At 34.1% G+C, this 18,082-nt stretch overlaps 2 protein-coding genes and 1 long non-coding RNA gene across 4 annotated transcripts in view; 1 reads left to right on the top strand and 2 right to left on the bottom strand.

The window, feature by feature from the left end:
• Nucleotides 1-1,901: 1,901 nt before the first annotated feature.
• Nucleotides 1,902-5,389, bottom strand: LOC111462477. The gene is made up of 4 exons (XR_002713744.1): nucleotides 4,969-5,389; nucleotides 4,672-4,819; nucleotides 2,403-2,447; nucleotides 1,902-2,125 (listed from the first exon to the last, which is right to left on the bottom strand). It is a non-coding gene; the product is annotated as an uncharacterized LOC111462477 (long non-coding RNA).
• Nucleotides 5,390-6,495: 1,106 nt separating this feature from the next.
• On the bottom strand, nucleotides 6,496-8,379 carry LOC111462476 (ylmG homolog protein 2, chloroplastic). Its single transcript, XM_023106059.1, has 3 exons — nucleotides 8,006-8,379; nucleotides 7,600-7,799; nucleotides 6,496-7,003 (listed from the first exon to the last, which is right to left on the bottom strand). The coding sequence occupies exons 1-3, from the start codon at nucleotides 8,297-8,299 to the stop codon at nucleotides 6,736-6,738; spliced, it is 762 nt and encodes a 253-aa protein (XP_022961827.1). The 5' UTR covers nucleotides 8,300-8,379; the 3' UTR covers nucleotides 6,496-6,735.
• Nucleotides 8,380-9,527: 1,148 nt separating this feature from the next.
• LOC111462475 (myosin-15) overlaps nucleotides 9,528-18,082 on the top strand; it is a 26,268-nt gene continuing 17,713 nt past the window's right edge. For both annotated transcript variants that reach the window (XM_023106058.1, XM_023106057.1), the window contains exons 1-16: nucleotides 9,528-9,857; nucleotides 9,958-10,104; nucleotides 10,988-11,133; nucleotides 11,293-11,449; nucleotides 11,817-11,875; nucleotides 12,622-12,778; nucleotides 12,978-13,127; nucleotides 13,228-13,364; nucleotides 14,009-14,155; nucleotides 14,248-14,349; nucleotides 15,629-15,686; nucleotides 15,761-15,862; nucleotides 16,256-16,293; nucleotides 16,388-16,514; nucleotides 16,614-16,787; nucleotides 17,242-17,373. In XM_023106058.1, the coding sequence (XP_022961826.1) occupies nucleotides 9,738-9,857; nucleotides 9,958-10,104; nucleotides 10,988-11,133; nucleotides 11,293-11,449; nucleotides 11,817-11,875; nucleotides 12,622-12,778; nucleotides 12,978-13,127; nucleotides 13,228-13,364; nucleotides 14,009-14,155; nucleotides 14,248-14,349; nucleotides 15,629-15,686; nucleotides 15,761-15,862; nucleotides 16,256-16,293; nucleotides 16,388-16,514; nucleotides 16,614-16,787; nucleotides 17,242-17,373 (1,953 nt within the window). In that variant the 5' untranslated portion in view covers nucleotides 9,528-9,737. The remainder of the gene's footprint in view (nucleotides 9,858-9,957; nucleotides 10,105-10,987; nucleotides 11,134-11,292; nucleotides 11,450-11,816; nucleotides 11,876-12,621; nucleotides 12,779-12,977; nucleotides 13,128-13,227; nucleotides 13,365-14,008; nucleotides 14,156-14,247; nucleotides 14,350-15,628; nucleotides 15,687-15,760; nucleotides 15,863-16,255; nucleotides 16,294-16,387; nucleotides 16,515-16,613; nucleotides 16,788-17,241; nucleotides 17,374-18,082) is intronic.

Below are 18,082 nucleotides of genomic sequence, written 5' to 3'. Positions count from 1 at the left end.
AGGTCCCTCGTTCGTGCTTTTCCGCTATGTTGTCGTCTTGTTCGTCTGATCCGTATTAGAGCCGTGAACATAGTCCTAATCTATTTGATATCTAGTAGGCTAGTAAATTTTAAAAAATTGAAATTTTAAGAATAGATTACCTATTGATACAAAGTTGAGAGTTTTCAGTGATCTGTTAAGCGTTTTTTTGAAGTTTAGAGGTTAAATAGTTATCGATGTTCACTTACGAGCCATTGGGCCTTTTTTTTTTCTTTCTCGTGGCTTGTTTAGTTTATATTTTCTTACAGTGTCTTGATCTCGAGTTTTGAGATTATTTGACCTTGATGTAACTTTATTAACATTCTCGAAAAAAGATTGAAAGTAAAAGTATCGTTAAAGTAGACGATATCGTATCATTTTTAAAAGAGGGATGCGATTTTTTCGAGATCAAAATTTAAAGATATGGACGAACGCACTTGGAATGGTTTGGTTCTTAGTGCTTCACTTCTCCAATTCCAAGTGCAAGTGGGTTGCTTTTTTCACGAAGAATATAGATTAAATCAAAAGAAAATTTGTATTGGAAATCATAATACACTTTTATATACACATAGGAGATTCATCAATTGAGTTATACTTAAGTTGATATAGTGCATTTTCGAGAATTTATTTTAAATGAATTGTTGTTGACTCAGTTCACTTCTCTCGTTTTCCACTAATTCTCATAGAAATGAATGAGCCTCAAATGATTGATTTCTATACTTATCGAAAAGAATCCATCGTATTTCCTAGTTATTTGGTTATCCTAATCATGGAGAATGGTCGGGAGTATTCCAGTGAGTCCTTTTTATGAAGGTTAAGTAGCAGTAGGACTTTTTATGTTTAGTGACCGGCAAAACTCTGTCGTTGATTTGACTTTTTTTTTTTTTTTTATCATTCTCCTTTTGGATGTAATTGTATGATGTTTTATTCGATGATGAATATTTATGTTATTGAGAGAATCAAATGTTTGTAGGTGCCTTTTCTTTTTAATTTTTAGCAAAAAAAAGAAAAAAGATATGATAGACATTTGTGCTATTAAGAGGATCAAATATTTTGTGTTTTTCTTTTCCAAATTTTAGCCCAAGAAAAAAGATGTGATGTATTAACACGATAAATACGCATTTATGCTATTAAGATAATCATATGTTCACATCTACTTTTTCTTTTTTTTTAATTTTATCTACTTTTTTTTTTTAATTTTAACTAATTACATTTGTGCTATTAAGAGAATCAATCGTTCATGTCTACTTTTCATTTTTAAATTTTAGCTAAAAAAAATGACATGTGCAAGGAATAAACATTTATACTATTAAGAGAATCAAACCTTCAGAAAAAAGAAAAAAAATATAATGTATTAATACGAATAAAACGTTAGTGTCTACTTTTTATTCTTTGAATTTTAGCCAAAAAAAGAAAAATAAATATGTGATTCGATAGGAATAAATAACCAAAAAAAGAAAACTATGTGATACACGGTAGGAATAAACATTTATACTATTATCGAATAAAATGTTCATGTCTCCTTTTTTTTTTCTTTTTTAAATTTTAGCAAAAGAAAAGAAAACGAACCAGAGGAAATTAATTTTGTAATTTTGTTTTTTCTCCATATTGGTGTTATATGTATGGGTTAGTTTCACATTTTAGAAATACACCTTTAAATTTGCTAACATGAACTATTTATTACAAATATTTTGAAACTGTTTAAATACTAAATAAATAATTAGTTTAATCTCAAAAAATAAACTATTCTGGGGAGAAAATTGTGCAACATAGAATCATATAAAGAAAGAATACGATACTTATTCGAATAATCTTAAAATGGGTGGTAATAGTTCAATAAATTCCATTAGACAACCATTAAATCAATAGAAGCCCAATAGACATACGCCATAAAATCCGATATGAATTATTATGTTCCAATAGATCCAAATAATTGTTTGAATCACTTTAATAGATAAAGTACAATAACTTTGTTTTAACCTAACGAAAGGTCCAAGCTCAACACAATAAAGTTCCCAATAAGTGTAGAAGCACGAGAGATCGTGTTGTTGGGAGAACTAAGATGGTCAAATACAATGTGACGTTACTTTGTGATAATCTTGAGTTACTGTAGAGGCAAAGCTAAACATTTAGATATCATATTAGATCATAAAGACTAATTTGAACTATAAAAAAAAATAAATAAATAAAAATAAAAATCAATAAACAAATTTTGCAATATACATATTTGTTTTTATGACTCGAATTCTCAACGGGTATCTCTTTTGTGCAGTAAACCCAAACATTTTAACTCAAACTTATCTACTACGTACAAACTTGTTAAAATATTTAAGTCCTAAGTCCCTCGTGGTTTATTCATAATATTGAAGAAGAGGAAAAAAAACCTCTTATATCACACGTGGTTGTTTCTTGAAGAAGGAAACCGACCCCTATACGAAACCAATATGTTAGCATTAGAAGTAATATAAAAAGAGTAAATGGAGACGATAATGAGTGAAGAAAAGCAAATAAAGGTATGTAACAACACGCAACCCACTTTGTAATACAACATATATAAATAAATGCATTGCACAAACAAGATACCAACAACCCAATAATAATCTTAGACAAAAACAACAGAGAGGGAGTTTCTTTCAGAATTTGGGACACCCCTTATCTATTACTCAGCCTTCCACTACTACTACTTTCAGTAGTGCGAGGCCAACGTTTTCGACAGCCAAACTAAATGTCAAATGCCACAGAAAGTATTCAGATCAGAATTCTAATCTTTACTAACAAAACTGCATATTCCCATGATGAAGAACCAAGGTGTGGAGTTAAAGGTCCATTGAACATTTACAAATGGTCATTAACATTCACACTATTTGGATTCATGTTCATGGGAAAAGCACTACGGTTCTTTTCCATAATATCATGCTTCAAAAGAAGTTCCATGATTAATTTCAAACATTCCTTGGCATTCCATTTCGACTTGTGCACCTCTTCCTCTAGAAAGGTTAAATTCATAAAAATACTATCAAACTTTATACTTTGTCTCAAAAATACTCCAAACTTTCGAGAAAAAGTCTTAATAATACCTTTGAACTTTAAAAAAAGGTTAACCTTACCGATAGTTTTGGAGGAAAACCGTTAATACTTTGTTTCAAAAATACCCTTGAACTTTCAAAAGGGTTTCAAAATAAGTTTTCAAAAGTTTCATTATACTCTTAAACCTTTTTAAAAGGTTAAAATATACTTCTATCGTTAGTATTTTTTAAACATAGTACTAACGACAAGTATATTGTTGAACTTTTTTTTAAAAAAGTACGTATTAATGAATGTTTAAAACACCATTAAAAGTTCATGAGTATTTTTGAAACAAAATACCAACCGTTTCCATCCAAGAGTAACGATATTTAGGTGCATTATTGAAATTTTTAAAAGATGAGGAGTATTTTTAAGACAAATTACCCAAAAAAAAAAAAAAAAAAAAAAAAGCCCAATTATCCTCCAAGGGCACCGCTAGGTATCTCATTGGCCTAATACACAGTGGTTCTCAAACTCATTTATAACTCAAACCAAAGCCTATTTCTCCCATGAAAAGAAGAAGGATTCTACTCATTAACCAGATGACAAGATTCTGGGAATACATACCATTTTACATAAAACAATAGACCGCAAAGGATCTATGGCCCAAAGCCAACAAAAAAATGTTAAAATTATCTAAGCAATCTCATCAACAGTGACACCACTCTTCTTTGTTAATAAAAGACCAACTTTCATTAAGAGAAAATATATATATATATATATATATATATATATATATATATATATATATATATATACAAAAAAACAAAGCCCACAAAAGGAAGCAATCTTAAAGAAAGGGACTCCAATTAAGTACAAATAATTATGAAAGAAAATTGTGATCAATAAGTATAATGCAAGAATGGGCATATCTACTAATTACGAATAGTATAGTGATTCATATAGTACTAGAACAGCAGCCTCAGCACTAATGTTGGTGAATATTCCAAACTCCAAGCACATTAAAAGAAGCACAAGAAGCCTGACAAACTCCAAATGGCATTCATGTGAGCATTTTACTAATACATAACTCCCCGAGGCCCACCAAGCAAGGCGAAGGGGAGACATATATGCTCATATGTGAAGTCAGTCATAGAATTGTAGCATTACTTGGAATGCAACTTGAATTTACGAATTAAGGATAAAATTCACTGTAAGATTCATCAATCATTGTTAACTAATAAAAAAAAGAAGAACAGAAAATCACTGATGAACTATTGTATCTACTCAATTGGGAATTTGAAATGTATTGCCTAATTCCATTATCTATGGAGTACCTTTTGATTTTCTATAGTGGTTTTTTACGAAACGTATCATCCCCTCACACTTTTAGATTTTAAAAAGCGAAAAGCGTTAGGGAGAGGTTTTCACGAACTGAATGCTTCGTTCCCCTCTCCAAATGAAGTGAGATCTCACAATCCACCCCCTTGTGGGCCAACGTCCTCACTGGCACACCACCCGATGCCTATCTTTCATACCATTTGTAACAGCTTAAGCATGCTGGTAGATATTGTCCGCTATGCCCGTTACTTATTATCGTCAATCTAACGATTTTAAAACGCGTCTATTAGAGAGAGGTTTCCATACCTTTACCATGAATACTGATGTGGATCTTACAGACCCGAGAGAACTTGTTGCAGAGTGACCCTTGACCTTCTACTTTCTAGACCTTTAGGGGACTTGCCCTAACGGTTTATCAGATAGGTCATCTCCACGTCCTTTACTCCTTTCAGCCCTGAAAAACCATGGGTGAAACACAAAATCCTACTTAAATCACAATCTCGGAGGTCTAAATCATATAGCACTTTTGCAAATGAAACGACATCAGTAAAGTATAGATGCTCTGTTAACTAACTTTGAAAGTCCAGAATCCAAAAGAATTACCATTTGAACTCACTTTGAGACAGCTAAGTCCGACGGAGCGCAAAGATTCAACCGCAGCAACACAAATATACCGATCCCGTGACCAGCTCGTTCGACGGCGACCGAAACCTCCACCACCACCACCACCACTGCCGAGGGAACCCCATCGGCTACCGAAAGCGATCTAGCACTCGCGACGATCGCGCAATGCTTGATTAGTGTAGAAACATTAGAATGTAGAACCCCGATGTCGAAATTACGCAAAAATGTGCAGATATAAATCTGTCTAAGCCACACCGCGCTGCCAGAGAAACAACCAGAACAGCAAAGAAGTAGAAAACAATGGAATCGGCGGCTTCAAGATTGCTGCGGATTAAATACGTAAAACCCTAGAATATGATCGTGACCAAATTATAAAAGATCTGTAACCGTGGATTAACGAAGTAATTCTTTGATCCTATTTTTATCCTCAACGTGCGTTCTCCTTATTTATTTATTTATTTCAAACTTTAAAAAGTAATTAGTATATTTTTTATTCAATCAATTTTTAAAATTTAAAATTCATAATAAAATTTGTAATTTGAACAACACTCCTTGGACTAAAAAAAGGACAAAAATGAATTCATATACGAATATATTTGTCATTTAAAGTTCTAAACTTTTATAACATAGGGTTAGGATTGCCTGTCAAAATCTTAATACATCATTTTTTACGATGTATAATACATTTTTTAAATATACGAATTAAAGCAATATTAGAAAATGTTAATCAAATAATATTATTTAAATGGTCTTACGCTTGAACATGTATCACAATTAAGAAGCATCCCTAAAGAACAAAATGTTGTAAATTATCATTGATTTTTTTTTTTTAATTTAGTCATTAACTCTCATAAAAATATTATTAATTTCGTTATTAAATTTGTAACCATTTTAATATTAATCTTATTTAATTTCACAACGTTTGATGATCCAAACAATTGTCCGTATATAATGGACTTATCTAGAGGTTGATGATATCGAAATTTGGGAGAGTTTGGTGACAAATTCCATAACTTTGATGATCCAAACAATTGCCCGTATATAATGGGCTTATCTAGAGGTTGATGATATTGGAATTTGGGAGAGTTTTGTATGTCACGTTGTATTTTTTGTGTGACATATTGGTGTATGATGGTGAGTTATTCACTTGTAACACTTTGTTTATTAGTGTTTGGTTGCTATTCTGGGAACTTATTCTCTTTGAACCACGTAAATATCTTGGTGTTCATTGGTGCTGTGAGTACATTTGTTCCGGTTTCGGCGCCCAACACAAAAAAGCCATAACTTGCTAGATTAACTCTATTAAAATACAAAATTTTTAATTGTTAAAATTTATGAGTCTCAAAAAGGCTTATTCAAGATGCTCAAATTCTTGAATTTAAGGATATTTAATCTTTCAATTGTTTTTTTGTTTTTATTTAATTTAGCCGAAATTGAAATGGATTAAATAGAACAAAATCAGGGGAGACAAATAGTGTGAAAATTCTACAAAATATAAAATTTACATGCAATTTTTAAAAAAAATATTTCTTATCTGCACATCACATGCCTTGAACATTGGAGATGGAAGAAAGTGAACTCACCAAATGACTCAACTAAAAGATTTACAGTACAAAATCAAGAGAAGTGGCACAAAATAGTAATCCCATCAACCGCACTTTACAACAGAGAGGTTTTTAAGCATGAAAGTGTCACAGTTTCAAATGAATTGAGCTGAATGAACTGATACAAACCTGAATTCGAGGGCTATCGAGCGCTATCAGCCTTATTTTCCCCACTTCCCTGAAGCCTTCTGATCCATTTCTTTTGGGATGAGGTAAGATCAAATGAGCCTTTTGAAGGAGTAGCATTTGCGAGAGACGAATTTGGGACTGGAAGTTCGGCAGGAAGAGCAGCGGCGGTGCTGGTAAAGGCGTTTAAGACCAGGAATGCCAATATTGGAGACAAATCAAGTGTCCCCCCAAGAGGTGGGATAATCCCACGAAATATGTTCAAATATGGGTCACATAGCGTGCTGAAAGAGAATCAAACCATGACAATTAGCACCAAATTTTACATTACAACTGTTTTTATGTACACAAACTAACAAAGGGCAGTCGCGGAGCAATACCCATGAACACAAAGATTGTTGTCAGTGTCGGATCAATGAGGTTGAGGTTATTTGAAATGACTTTCTAACCGTTCACTTAAAAATTCGTTCTAAACCAGCACTAAATACTTAAAATTTCGACAAAAGATGCTTTCCGAACCTTAGAAAAAGTGGTTCTAAAGTTCTTAACAACTAATTATTGTTCTTCTAATATATAAGAAAGAATTTTTCTTCAGCTTTTTTATCCATAATATTTGATTGACAGAAGAGTTTTTAAGATATGTTTCTTAAGCATAAGATGACATATGACTGAATCAGTAGTTTTGTATATGTGAATTTGAATATGAGTTGGATCAGTAGAACTAACAATTTAAACAACATACAGTTTCAACTTTCAACTTTCAACTTCTATGTTCAGCTCAGAAATTTCATTCCAGGTTCACAGTCAATCATTGTGAAAGCGTCTATCTTCTATCGTCTTTTTTTTTTTTATAGGAATGTCAAAAACAAGGAAGAGTTACCTTAGTGGACTAACAATGGCGGGAGGTGTGTTCGGAAACCAAGTCAAAACTAGCCTGACGACCAACAGTGTGTTGTAGATGCTCAAGAAATTCTGAATACCATTCGTGACCAAAAGTCCTGCCACCGAATCCCCAGGCAAAACTGCCGCAAAGTTGTGACTGGAGAGAGCTCGGAAATTCCTGGAGTTCAAACCATGGATCTGAAATAGAATTCAACAGAAGTACCGAATTAGAAAAATCGAAACCCCCAGGAAAAATTAACCGTAAGCAGCAGGTCGTATTCTAGCTGAAAATCAAACTGTACAAACGGATGGAAGTGCAAGAGAAGGTAGCATTACAAGCACGAATCCAAATTTCGCGAGACCGTCAAAATACAGTTGGTAGCATGAAATTTGCAGTTATTTACCTGGTGATGAAAACTCTGTAACTCAGAAGACAACGACATCAATTTATTGAGAAACGGATTCTCGGAAGCTAAAGAGTGAAAAAACACGATGCACTTTTCAGCAGTTAACGCGAAAGACTCATGGAGATCGCGAAGAAATTTACATGGTGGAACAAAATCGACGTGCCTTCTCCTGGACGCTCCAAAAGGTGTTTGAGAAAATGCCGGTGAGAACGACGATATGCAATTTGGAAAGAAGCTAAAAGCCGTGGAACTTCGTCTAGGGTTTAGAACCGACGACTCGTCTGGAGTCATCTTGCTTTGCTCGTCTCTGAGAGAGCTAGCCGAGGAAGAAGAGGATAAAAGGATTGAAGAGAGATGCAGAAGCGAACACCAGAGCTCTCTCCTTCTCTCTCTATCTCTCACAAGTTGGGCCGTGATTTCGAAGCTACGGCCCATTCTTATCCATTCGACCCGGCCCAAAGAAGAATGATGGCCCAACATATGAGCCCAGTATAAGTTCATTTACTCGGCCCGGTCCAAGTAAGGCATGGCTTATGTCGGAAAAAGAAAAAATTATACACTAAGGCTAATTTACTCCACATCAGTTACACATCAGTTACAGAAGGGAGTGAATGACAACTAGGAGAGCGAAACATTTTTTTACAAGGGTGTGGAAACCTCCCCTAGCATACTCGTTTTTAAAACCTTAAGGGAAAATCTGAAAAATAAAGCTTAAAGAGGACAATATCTAGTAGCGTAGACTTGAGCTGTCACATACCCATTAATTTGAATGCTGAGCTTATGTAGCAAATGACGATCGAGGCTCTAGGAGAATGTTGTTGACCCCTGATTTTAGTATAAGAACTCTTTGATTTACCTGAAGAGTTATGCAGTTTGCGAATGAAAAAAACTGTGCTCGTGTTGCAGAGTTGTACATCATCACCACTTTTATACCTCGTTTTCATCAGTAGCAGCTATTAACTGTAAGGAATTACCATTGTTAAATAACTACGTTATGTTTGCAACTTGTAATCTTGTCATCGTCACAATTCAAGACGTCACGTTCATAAGTCAAAGATATTAATTATATTATATCGAAGACGTTTTGGCTTTGGGCCTAAAACCGAAAGGCTTAAACACTAAACCCTAAATTTGTATGCCCACAATAATTGGGCGAGACATGGTTGAGAATGAGACAGATTCTTTAACGGGTGGTAGGTTGAAAAAGTACAAATAGAATTATTTCAGAAATTCAAAAATTCAAAAATTCAAAAATTCAAAATCTACTTTACATAAAAATCAGTTTGGCGGGGAAGACGCTCCCTGGTGGCGCGTGGTGGAATTCAACTGAGTCGTTTTGAAGTAATTAAAGAAAGTAAATCTTTTCAACGTAAAAATAGTGGGAGAAATGGAGGATAAAGCGAGCCGTTAAGTGAAACGGCGGTTAAAAATAAAATAAAAAAAGAAAAGAAAAAAAAAGGGGGGGTGACGTGTCGGTAACGCTATAAATATCTTGCTCAGTTTAACATTTCAATTTTTTCTGGGGTTTCTTTTTTGAGAGACTCAAGTCTACACACCTGTTAGAGCGGGAACCCAAACAATGCCTCTGCAACTTCGTTTTCTCTCTGCCTGTCTCGCTATCTTCTTCTCTTTTCTCTGTTCTTAGGGTTTCAATTTCAAATTTGATTTCTACCAAACCTTTTGATTTTGCATTCTTTCTGCTCACGTTTCCACTTTAGCAACCGGAAAAATGAGCCTACGCAAGGGCTCTAAGGTTTGGGTGGAAGACAGGGATTCTGCTTGGGTGGCTGGTGAAGTCATCGAGTTCGGCGGTAAACAAGCTCGAGTTGCAACTATTACTGGAAAGAAGGTGATTTCCTTCCACATCCTTTTATTGTGCGACTTTTCAGGTTTTTGAAGCGGTAGGAAATGATGTTCTTATTGTATTCTTTTTGTTTTGTTAACTGTAGGTCTTGGCTCTTCCTGAGAAGCTTTTGCCGAGGGATGCGGATGAGGACGAGCATGGAGGGGTGGATGATATGACGAAGTTGACCTATTTGAATGAGCCTGGGGTGCTTTATAATCTTCGAAGAAGATATTCTCTCAATGACATATATGTAAGATGTTGTTAAGCAGTACTTTGATAGGTAGATTAATCAGTTGTTAGTATGAGTTTTGTCTTTAGGATATTAATTATGGTTAAATGTATAGTTAGCTATAATTTATTCACGATAAGTTAACTTGCTAGTTCTTTTATCACAAGGAGTAATAGTCACATAAGAGATTGGGTTTGAAGGTTCTTTGAGTATTTTCTTCTCAGTAGTCCCCTGTCTGGCATGTGAGTGTGATTTCTGTTTTGATTTAATGACTTAAGACCACAGAGTTAGCATCTCTTCCATCCGCGGAATGATGTTAGTGCTTGAGTTTGACAAGCATGACTTTTATTTGCTAAGATGTCATCGGACATGACTATTGAAATACTTATATCTTTGATAAATGTTGGATTCCCAATTTACTTTTGAAAATTCATTTATATAGCTCTGTTTCTCTTTCGATCACAATGTGATTGAACTCCAACTATTATTCTAAATTTTGAAATATAGAGCTTTCTACTTGAATCTTCTTTCGGTTTGTGGTTTTGTTAGAATTGCCTTCAACGTTATTTGGGGCCATATTCTTACTTGCCATGCTCGGCTTTATATTGGCTTATAGGGCAAGGTTTATGCTAAAAGAGCAGGAAAGCCTAAAAGTGAAAGAAAGTTTTCTTTTTTTTTTTTTCAAATATTTGCTACTTGTAGTGTTTACAACGTCATCAATGTTCAAGTTCTGTCAATCCAGAATCATGGAAGAATCTACTCTGGACAAATTACTCTAATCTGCCATTGTAGTTTTTCAGATGCCTTGTTTAAGTTAATATATTTTGGCATCATTGTAAAACCTTTTGTGAATTAATATATATATAATATATAACATATATTTGCTGTCTTTTGTTTCTGTTAGACATACACAGGTAGCATTTTGATTGCTGTTAATCCATTCACAAAGCTTCCCCATCTATACAATGTTCACATGATGGAGCAGTACAAGGGAGCACCTTTTGGGGAACTGAGCCCCCATGTTTTTGCAGTTGCTGATGCATCCTATAGGTAGGTCAAGTTGTAGGGAAATCAATCTAATTGATACCCGGATTATATGTGTGTGTGTGTGCATGCGTATGTGTGTTTTGCAGTTTCTAATGCATCATCAGCAATTTTCACATGATGGAGCATTATGAAGCCCTCAATTATTTTCTTTCATTTTTTCAGAGCAATGATTAGTGAGGGTCGAAGCCAGTCAATATTGGTCAGTGGAGAGAGTGGTGCAGGGAAAACCGAGACAACAAAATTGATTATGCAGTATCTTACATTTGTTGGAGGTCGAGCGTCTGGCAATGACAGAACTGTTGAGCAACAAGTTCTTGAAGTAAGGGTCCCTGTCTGTCAGTCCAATTCCATATTGTTCCATTTTGGTAAAGATTTATATGTAATCACAATAATCTTACTATTTTTATTTGTTCTGGAGGGGAGTTTTATTTACCTTACCGGTGATTTTTGTTGCGAAGAAGATATGTTAAATATCAAATAGGTTTTGGATGGACGTAGTAAGTCTGATTTTGCATCATTTTATTTTTCATTCCAAAATTATAAATTGCACATTTACGTTAAAATTCTAGGGGTTGATGTATTTGTACTGTATTAAGTTTGCTTTCCTCATCAAATCATAGTAATAATACTCAGTTAGTTCTGGCTTTCCTCATGGTTTCAACGCGTTCAATTTTTGCCCCATGCAGTCAAATCCTTTACTGGAAGCATTTGGTAATGCAAGGACAGTTAGAAACGATAATTCAAGGTGGAAAATCTTTTCTTGAACTTGTTCTTATTATTTACTTTTTCTCTAACCATCATTTGGCCGAGTATCATTTATGCTATACCATTCTGAAGAAGACTCTGCTGGTTGTGAATCTTTACCCTGCTACATCATACTAGTCTGTCACAACCAGCCTCCTAAATCTTGAAACCTTGTTAGATTTTCTCCATCACCTACTGTTTATTTGTTGTCGAAGAGATGTACTGTTTTATTCTCTTTAATTTCATGCACACATGAATAGGAATGCAATGTTGCTAAAGGCCAGATCACTAAGTACTTTGCTGCTATTGTGTATTTTGTTCTTTTGTTCTTCTTCTTCTTCTTTTTTTCCCCGTATATCATAGTTTTGTTGCCTATCTTAGTTATATCTGTTACTTTTTCTTATAACTTGTCAATGCAATATCTTCACTGCCCTGGTGCTTGTTTCTGTTGATTGCTTCTATTTGGGGAAACCCTGCTTGAAGGCTAACTCTGGATAAAAACTATATAATCTTGAATGATGGGGACATTTACTTATCTGAAGTTATTTGGAAAAAGCATATGGTATAGCTCCCAATCTTAGTGAACAGAATAGTTCCAATACATGGATAATGTGAATAATTAGAGGCTTTATGTGCAATTCTTGTTAGTCTGACTGTACTGTTTTGATGCTATTTGCTGATGTGTTAATTTAATTCAACCCAAGTTGTTTTTACTTAAATACTTGTTTTGTTCTCTTTTGATCGCAGTCGTTTTGGGAAGTTTGTTGAAATTCAGTTTGATACGAATGGTAGAATATCGGGTGCTGCAATTAGAACTTATCTTCTAGAACGTTCTCGTGTTGTGCAAATTACGAACCCTGAGAGGAACTATCATTGTTTTTATCAGCTATGTGCATCTGGCAGGGTAATACCTTTCCCGCATTCCTTGTATCTCTTATCATTCTGTTGTTTAGCATTGTCTATCTTTTTATGTTTTCTTCTCTAATGTCTCTGCTATTATGCTTGTTTTCTTAATATAAATATCGTATCAACAATATATCATGCTTTTTGATGTTTAGTGTGCTCTCCGTAAATGTATATATATTTTGTGTATTCATGTCTAGGATGCAGAGAAGTACAAGTTAGACCACCCAAGTCATTTTCGATACTTAAATCAAAGCAAGACCTATGAATTAGATGGAGTGAGCAATGCTGAGGAGTATATTAGGACAAGGAGGGCAATGGATATAGTTGGTATCAGCCATGAGGATCAGGTTTGAAAGGAATATAACAGTACGAGTTTTCCTTGTCTTTTCACGGTAGATTATACAAGGCACAATCTCTTATTGTATTCTGGTTCTATCATCTTGTCAGGAAGCTATCTTTCGTACCTTGGCTGCAATTTTGCATTTGGGGAACATTGAGTTTTTGCCTGGAAAAGAACACGACTCTTCCATCTTGAAGGATGAAAAGTCTACCTTTCATTTAGGGGTGGCTTCTAATCTTCTCATGTAGGTGACTGTGGGAAGCTTGAAAAATACTTATCACACTCTACCTGATTACAATATTTTAAATTCAATTGTTAGTTATTTTTGCCTATCTTTTTATAGAAACCTTGCTTTTAATTTTGTATATAATAGATTTGTTAATTTAATTTTTTTTTAATAGGTCAAGTACTAAATTGAAAGTTCAAAGATCTATAAGACACTAAATTATCAGTTTTGGACATAAAATTGGGAAATCTCTTTGGTTTGCTACTTCACAAGCCTACTACCCTTCCATTTCCCAATTCCTAGTGCGGTTGAGTTTGCTTCTTCCCAAGCATCAACACTCTCTTAGCTATTGCCATTGCAACCCATTAGCCTTTAGCTTGCCCAAAATTCTGCCCAGCCTCTAGGCCCTTCAATTTTTGCTACTTCATTTTAGTTTAATTGATGATTAAGGTTTGATAGTTGTGATTAATTTGGATGATTGTGTTACATGTGTTTCTCCAATCACTTTTAGGACTTGCATCAGTGAATTGTTTGACTACAATCTATTGCTTCTTTTAGGAATTTTATGTTAATATGAATGACTAATTCATTGTTATTGATGTTCACTTTCCTTCTTGATGTACTTGCTTTTCGGATTGCTAAATATGCATTCTCACAATTAGGTGTAATTCCAACCTCTTGGTCTCAGCCCTTTGTACTCGTTCAATTCATACTCATGAAGGAATTATTGTCAAAGCGCTAGATTGTGAAGGTGCCGTTGCTAGTCGAGATGCATTGGCAAAGACTGTTTACGCTCGTCTGTTTGATTGGTGTGATAGTTACTGCAACTTCAATTTTTATCGACTTTTTACACAAATTATGACCAAATCACATACTTTTCATGTATTGGCATTTGTTTCAGGCTTGTTGATAAGATCAACCGATCTGTCGGACAAGATCCAAATTCTCAATTTCAAATTGGGTTATTGGACATTTATGGTTTTGAATGCTTTAAGGACAATAGGTAGTTCCTTACCCTTAATCTTATTTCCTTACATTTTGAGTTTCACCATCAGCCTTATGATTTATTTGAAAATACTCATTTCATGGTGCATTGAATGTGAAATGAAAAAGTTCATTTGTTTTGAACCTTATAAATTCTCATTAGAGCTCATTTCATTTGTTTTTTAAGCTTACAAGTTTTTGACATTTTAATGTTGAGAAGGTTTTTTGTTTAACTAGCTATATTCTCTCCTCTTTACTTGTTTACTTTGTCTATTTTTTGCCAAATACCTTCAATAATTGTAATATATTTTGGTACTGGCATCTGTTTTGATGGGGAACTTCTTGATTAAGATCTCAATTTGTATAGCATGATGTAGTAAGTGAAAAATGGTGTGAAATATTTTGAATCAGTAGACTTTAGGAAATCTTGGATGAAGTGAAGCAATCCTGCAATCTGTGGCTCTAAACATGGAACTGATATGCATTCTTTTTTTTTTTTTTTTTATAAAAAACTGAGAATAGCTTTAATTAATCAAGAGCCAAACTATACATCAAGAGAGAGGAGATTGGTATTGAATGTTAAATTCTCTTTGAAAAAATATTTGGTATTGTGGGACTTATGTATGCCATTTTGAGTTAGAAACCTAAGCTTATTTGCCTCAGGTTATTGTGATTAATTTGTACCTGAGCATTTTAAGTAGCCTAGTGTAACTTTCTTTTTGCTTATATTCAAAGATTTTCGTGTTAGGGCTGCTGGCTTTATTTTTAAGTATAGATCTTTAAGTTTATTTATAGTGCACACCAAAGTACATATCTTTCTATACTTGCTAATGGTAATAGATACATGATTTTATCTTGGGTCTCGATGGGAAGTTATCAGCGTGTTTTTCAAAAAGTATATATATTTTTTTGAAGAGGCGAAAATAGACGTAGTAGGTCTTTGTATTTCAGTATTTCTATATGGTGCTTTGAGTTTCTTTCCAGCATGAGATCTTGATGCTTGAAGAAATTTTTATTTCTTGCATGGTTCCCACCCTTGTAATTGAAACTTGACTGTTGATCAGCTATAAAGTACTCTACACTGCTTCTTTTTTCGTTTTAATTTTATATTCCTCATGCATCCTTTTAGCTTAGAAAAGTATTTTTCTGGTCTTCTAAGAGTTTGAATCAAGTACCTACCCAGCTTAACAACTCAAAATGAACTGTTTTTGTGATCACAGTTGATCTTTTTGATTTGAATCTTGGTGTACCATCATTGTTATTCATTGTTTGATTAATAACACATTCATTTTGTATAGTTTTGAGCAGTTTTGCATCAATTTTGCGAATGAAAAGCTTCAGCAACATTTTAATGAGGTCTGCAGCTTTGTAATTGTTTTTTACATTACGCTGATGGTGAACTAGAATTTAAACTTTTCCACTTGTTTCAGCATGTGTTTAAGATGGAGCAGGAAGAGTATAGCAAAGAGGAAATAAATTGGAGCTACATTGAATTCATCGACAATCAGGATGTGTTGGATTTGATTGAGAAGGTTTTCCCCTGGTTTCCTTTGAAGCCTATTTTTTTATTGGCTGATATCTAGGTTAGTATAGTTCAAAAAAAAAAAAAAATTATTAGGAGAAAAAAAAAAATTATTAGGAGTTTAACTGTATGAATTTTATTTGGTTGGGGACGGAAATTGTGCGCATAGTCGGGTTGTAAAGAGTGACATTAAGAATGATAGGTGTTCTTGACTTCTATATCTTATCCTCATTTTAATGATCGTCGATTGCTTATTGCACTTCTGGTATTTATTGCCAAATTAGTGGCTAATTTTCATGTTGATTGAAATCCATATTTTTAGTTTAGAGAACCTCTCCGTTGCACATATTTCCCTTTTCCTGTGTTCATTGTTTTTCTTTTTTTTTCTTTTTGTCTTTTGCAGAAACCTATTGGGATCATTGGTTTGCTGGATGAGGCTTGGTACTGTTTGAGTTATTCATTACCAATTGTTGCAAGTTAGCTATAAATCATTCTGCTGCACTTTATCCTTATCCTCGTTTTCCTTTTCATGCAGCCTGTTTCCAAGATCAACTCATGAAACATTCTCAACCAAATTATTTCAGAACTTTCATACTCACCCAAGGTTGGAAAGAACAAAATTTTCAGAAACAGATTTCACTCTTTCCCATTATGCTGGAAAGGTGTGTAGTATTATGATGTAAATATTTGATCTTATTGTTTGATATAAATACTATTTACTTCATTTTGATGAGGTTTCTGCCTTTTTCCCCTTCCTGTAGGTCACTTATCATACAGACACCTTTTTAGATAAAAATCGTGATTATGTTGTGGTAGAGCATTGCAGTCTATTGGCTTCTTCTAGATGCACTTTTGTTGCTGGCCTTTTCTCTTCCGTTCCAGAGGAATCTTCAAGATCATCGTATAAATTTTCTTCTGTAGCCTCAAGATTTAAGGTGAGACTTTGAAAAGTTTTTTCAATTTATATACCATGTACAATAGTGTTCATAGTGTTGGTAGGTTGAAGCTTTGCTATTGATAATTTGGAGGTAATATATAGGAAAAGGTTTAGAGTTATTCGAGGAAAAATGTTACAAGACATTTGGATAATAGCCTTTTGTGTTTTTTGGAGTTATTCAATAATGTTACTATTTGCCCAAGTAGAAGACAGGATGAGAAGGGATTTTTGCATGTAAGCCATGCTTTACGTCCTTTCATACTAATACAAGTAAAGCTATAACTAGAGTGCCATAGTGTTTGGCGGCTTTTTCTTTGAGTAATAGTACTTGGATGAACCTTTTCATTTGAAGAGTGATGCTCACTGCAAGGCTATATTTGCTTGTTAATATCATATGGTTTTTTTGCCGTCTAATGTTCTGATTTACATTTTTCAAATTGCGGTGCTAACAGCAACAACTTCAAGCACTTATGGAGACACTGAATTCTACTGAGCCCCATTATGTACGCTGTGTGAAGCCAAATTCTCTTAATAAGCCCCAGAAGTTTGAGAACCCAAGCATTCTGCATCAATTACGTTGTGGGGTCAGTTTCTAGAAATTGATATATTTCCCTTTTCCACATGCAGATAAATATATGATTCACCTTCCTGTGTTTACTTGAGTGGCATTTTTGTAAACTATTGGCTGTTTACTTGGTGAGGTTGATTTTAGTTTCCATATGTACGTCAAAATGGGATTTTATTTTTTATCTGTTTAAACTCTGTATGTTTTTTTACCTTATATCTGTATTCTAATAGTTAGATTTTTGTAGGTGTTCTAAGATGCAAGTTAAGTCCACTTTTTATTTCGATCATAAGGAACACATCAAGTGTTTTAGGATTGAGCTAGTATATCTCAAGTTTATAGTCTACAAGGATTTGCATTGGAGTCTTTTTCTTCACTGCATTAACCCAAACTCATATTGACGGTAAAAAGTTTGCATGGGTAAAATGGGTAGCAAAGGTGCAGTTGCATTGGAGATCCCATTTCTTTTTTGTAACTTCAATAAAAAAACGGGGTGTGCATATGAAATCCACCCAAACCAAGACCACTAAAAGATTAGAAAACACTTTTGGTCATGATAAAGACAAAATAGTTTAAAAACACTTTAGAGAGAGCTTTTGGTTTACATCTAGCTTGGAGAAGAGATTGTATCCCATGATTGAGAAGGTTCTCTTGTCTTCGCCTTTTTGTGAGAAAGGCCATGTGCTGTGGCAAGCAAGATTTTTTTTTTTTTTTTTTTTTTTTTTTTT

Source organism: Cucurbita moschata, unplaced genomic scaffold (assembly GCF_002738365.1).
Source record: "Cucurbita moschata cultivar Rifu unplaced genomic scaffold, Cmos_1.0 Cmo_Scf00027, whole genome shotgun sequence".
NCBI classification, from domain to species: domain Eukaryota; kingdom Viridiplantae; phylum Streptophyta; class Magnoliopsida; order Cucurbitales; family Cucurbitaceae; genus Cucurbita; species Cucurbita moschata.
This window is presented reverse-complemented; position numbering and strand designations above follow the sequence as displayed.

Coding starts and splice junctions, on each gene's coding strand:
- LOC111462476 (XM_023106059.1), bottom strand. CDS start 8,299: ATGACTCCAGACGAGTCGTCGGTTCTAAACCCTAGACGAAGTTCCACG. Junction 7,800..8,005: donor TACAGAGTTTTCATCACCAG/GTAAATAACTGC, acceptor ATTCTATTTCAG/ATCCATGGTTTGAACTCCAG. Junction 7,004..7,599: donor GCCATTGTTAGTCCACTAAG/GTAACTCTTCCT, acceptor ATTCTCTTTCAG/CACGCTATGTGACCCATATT.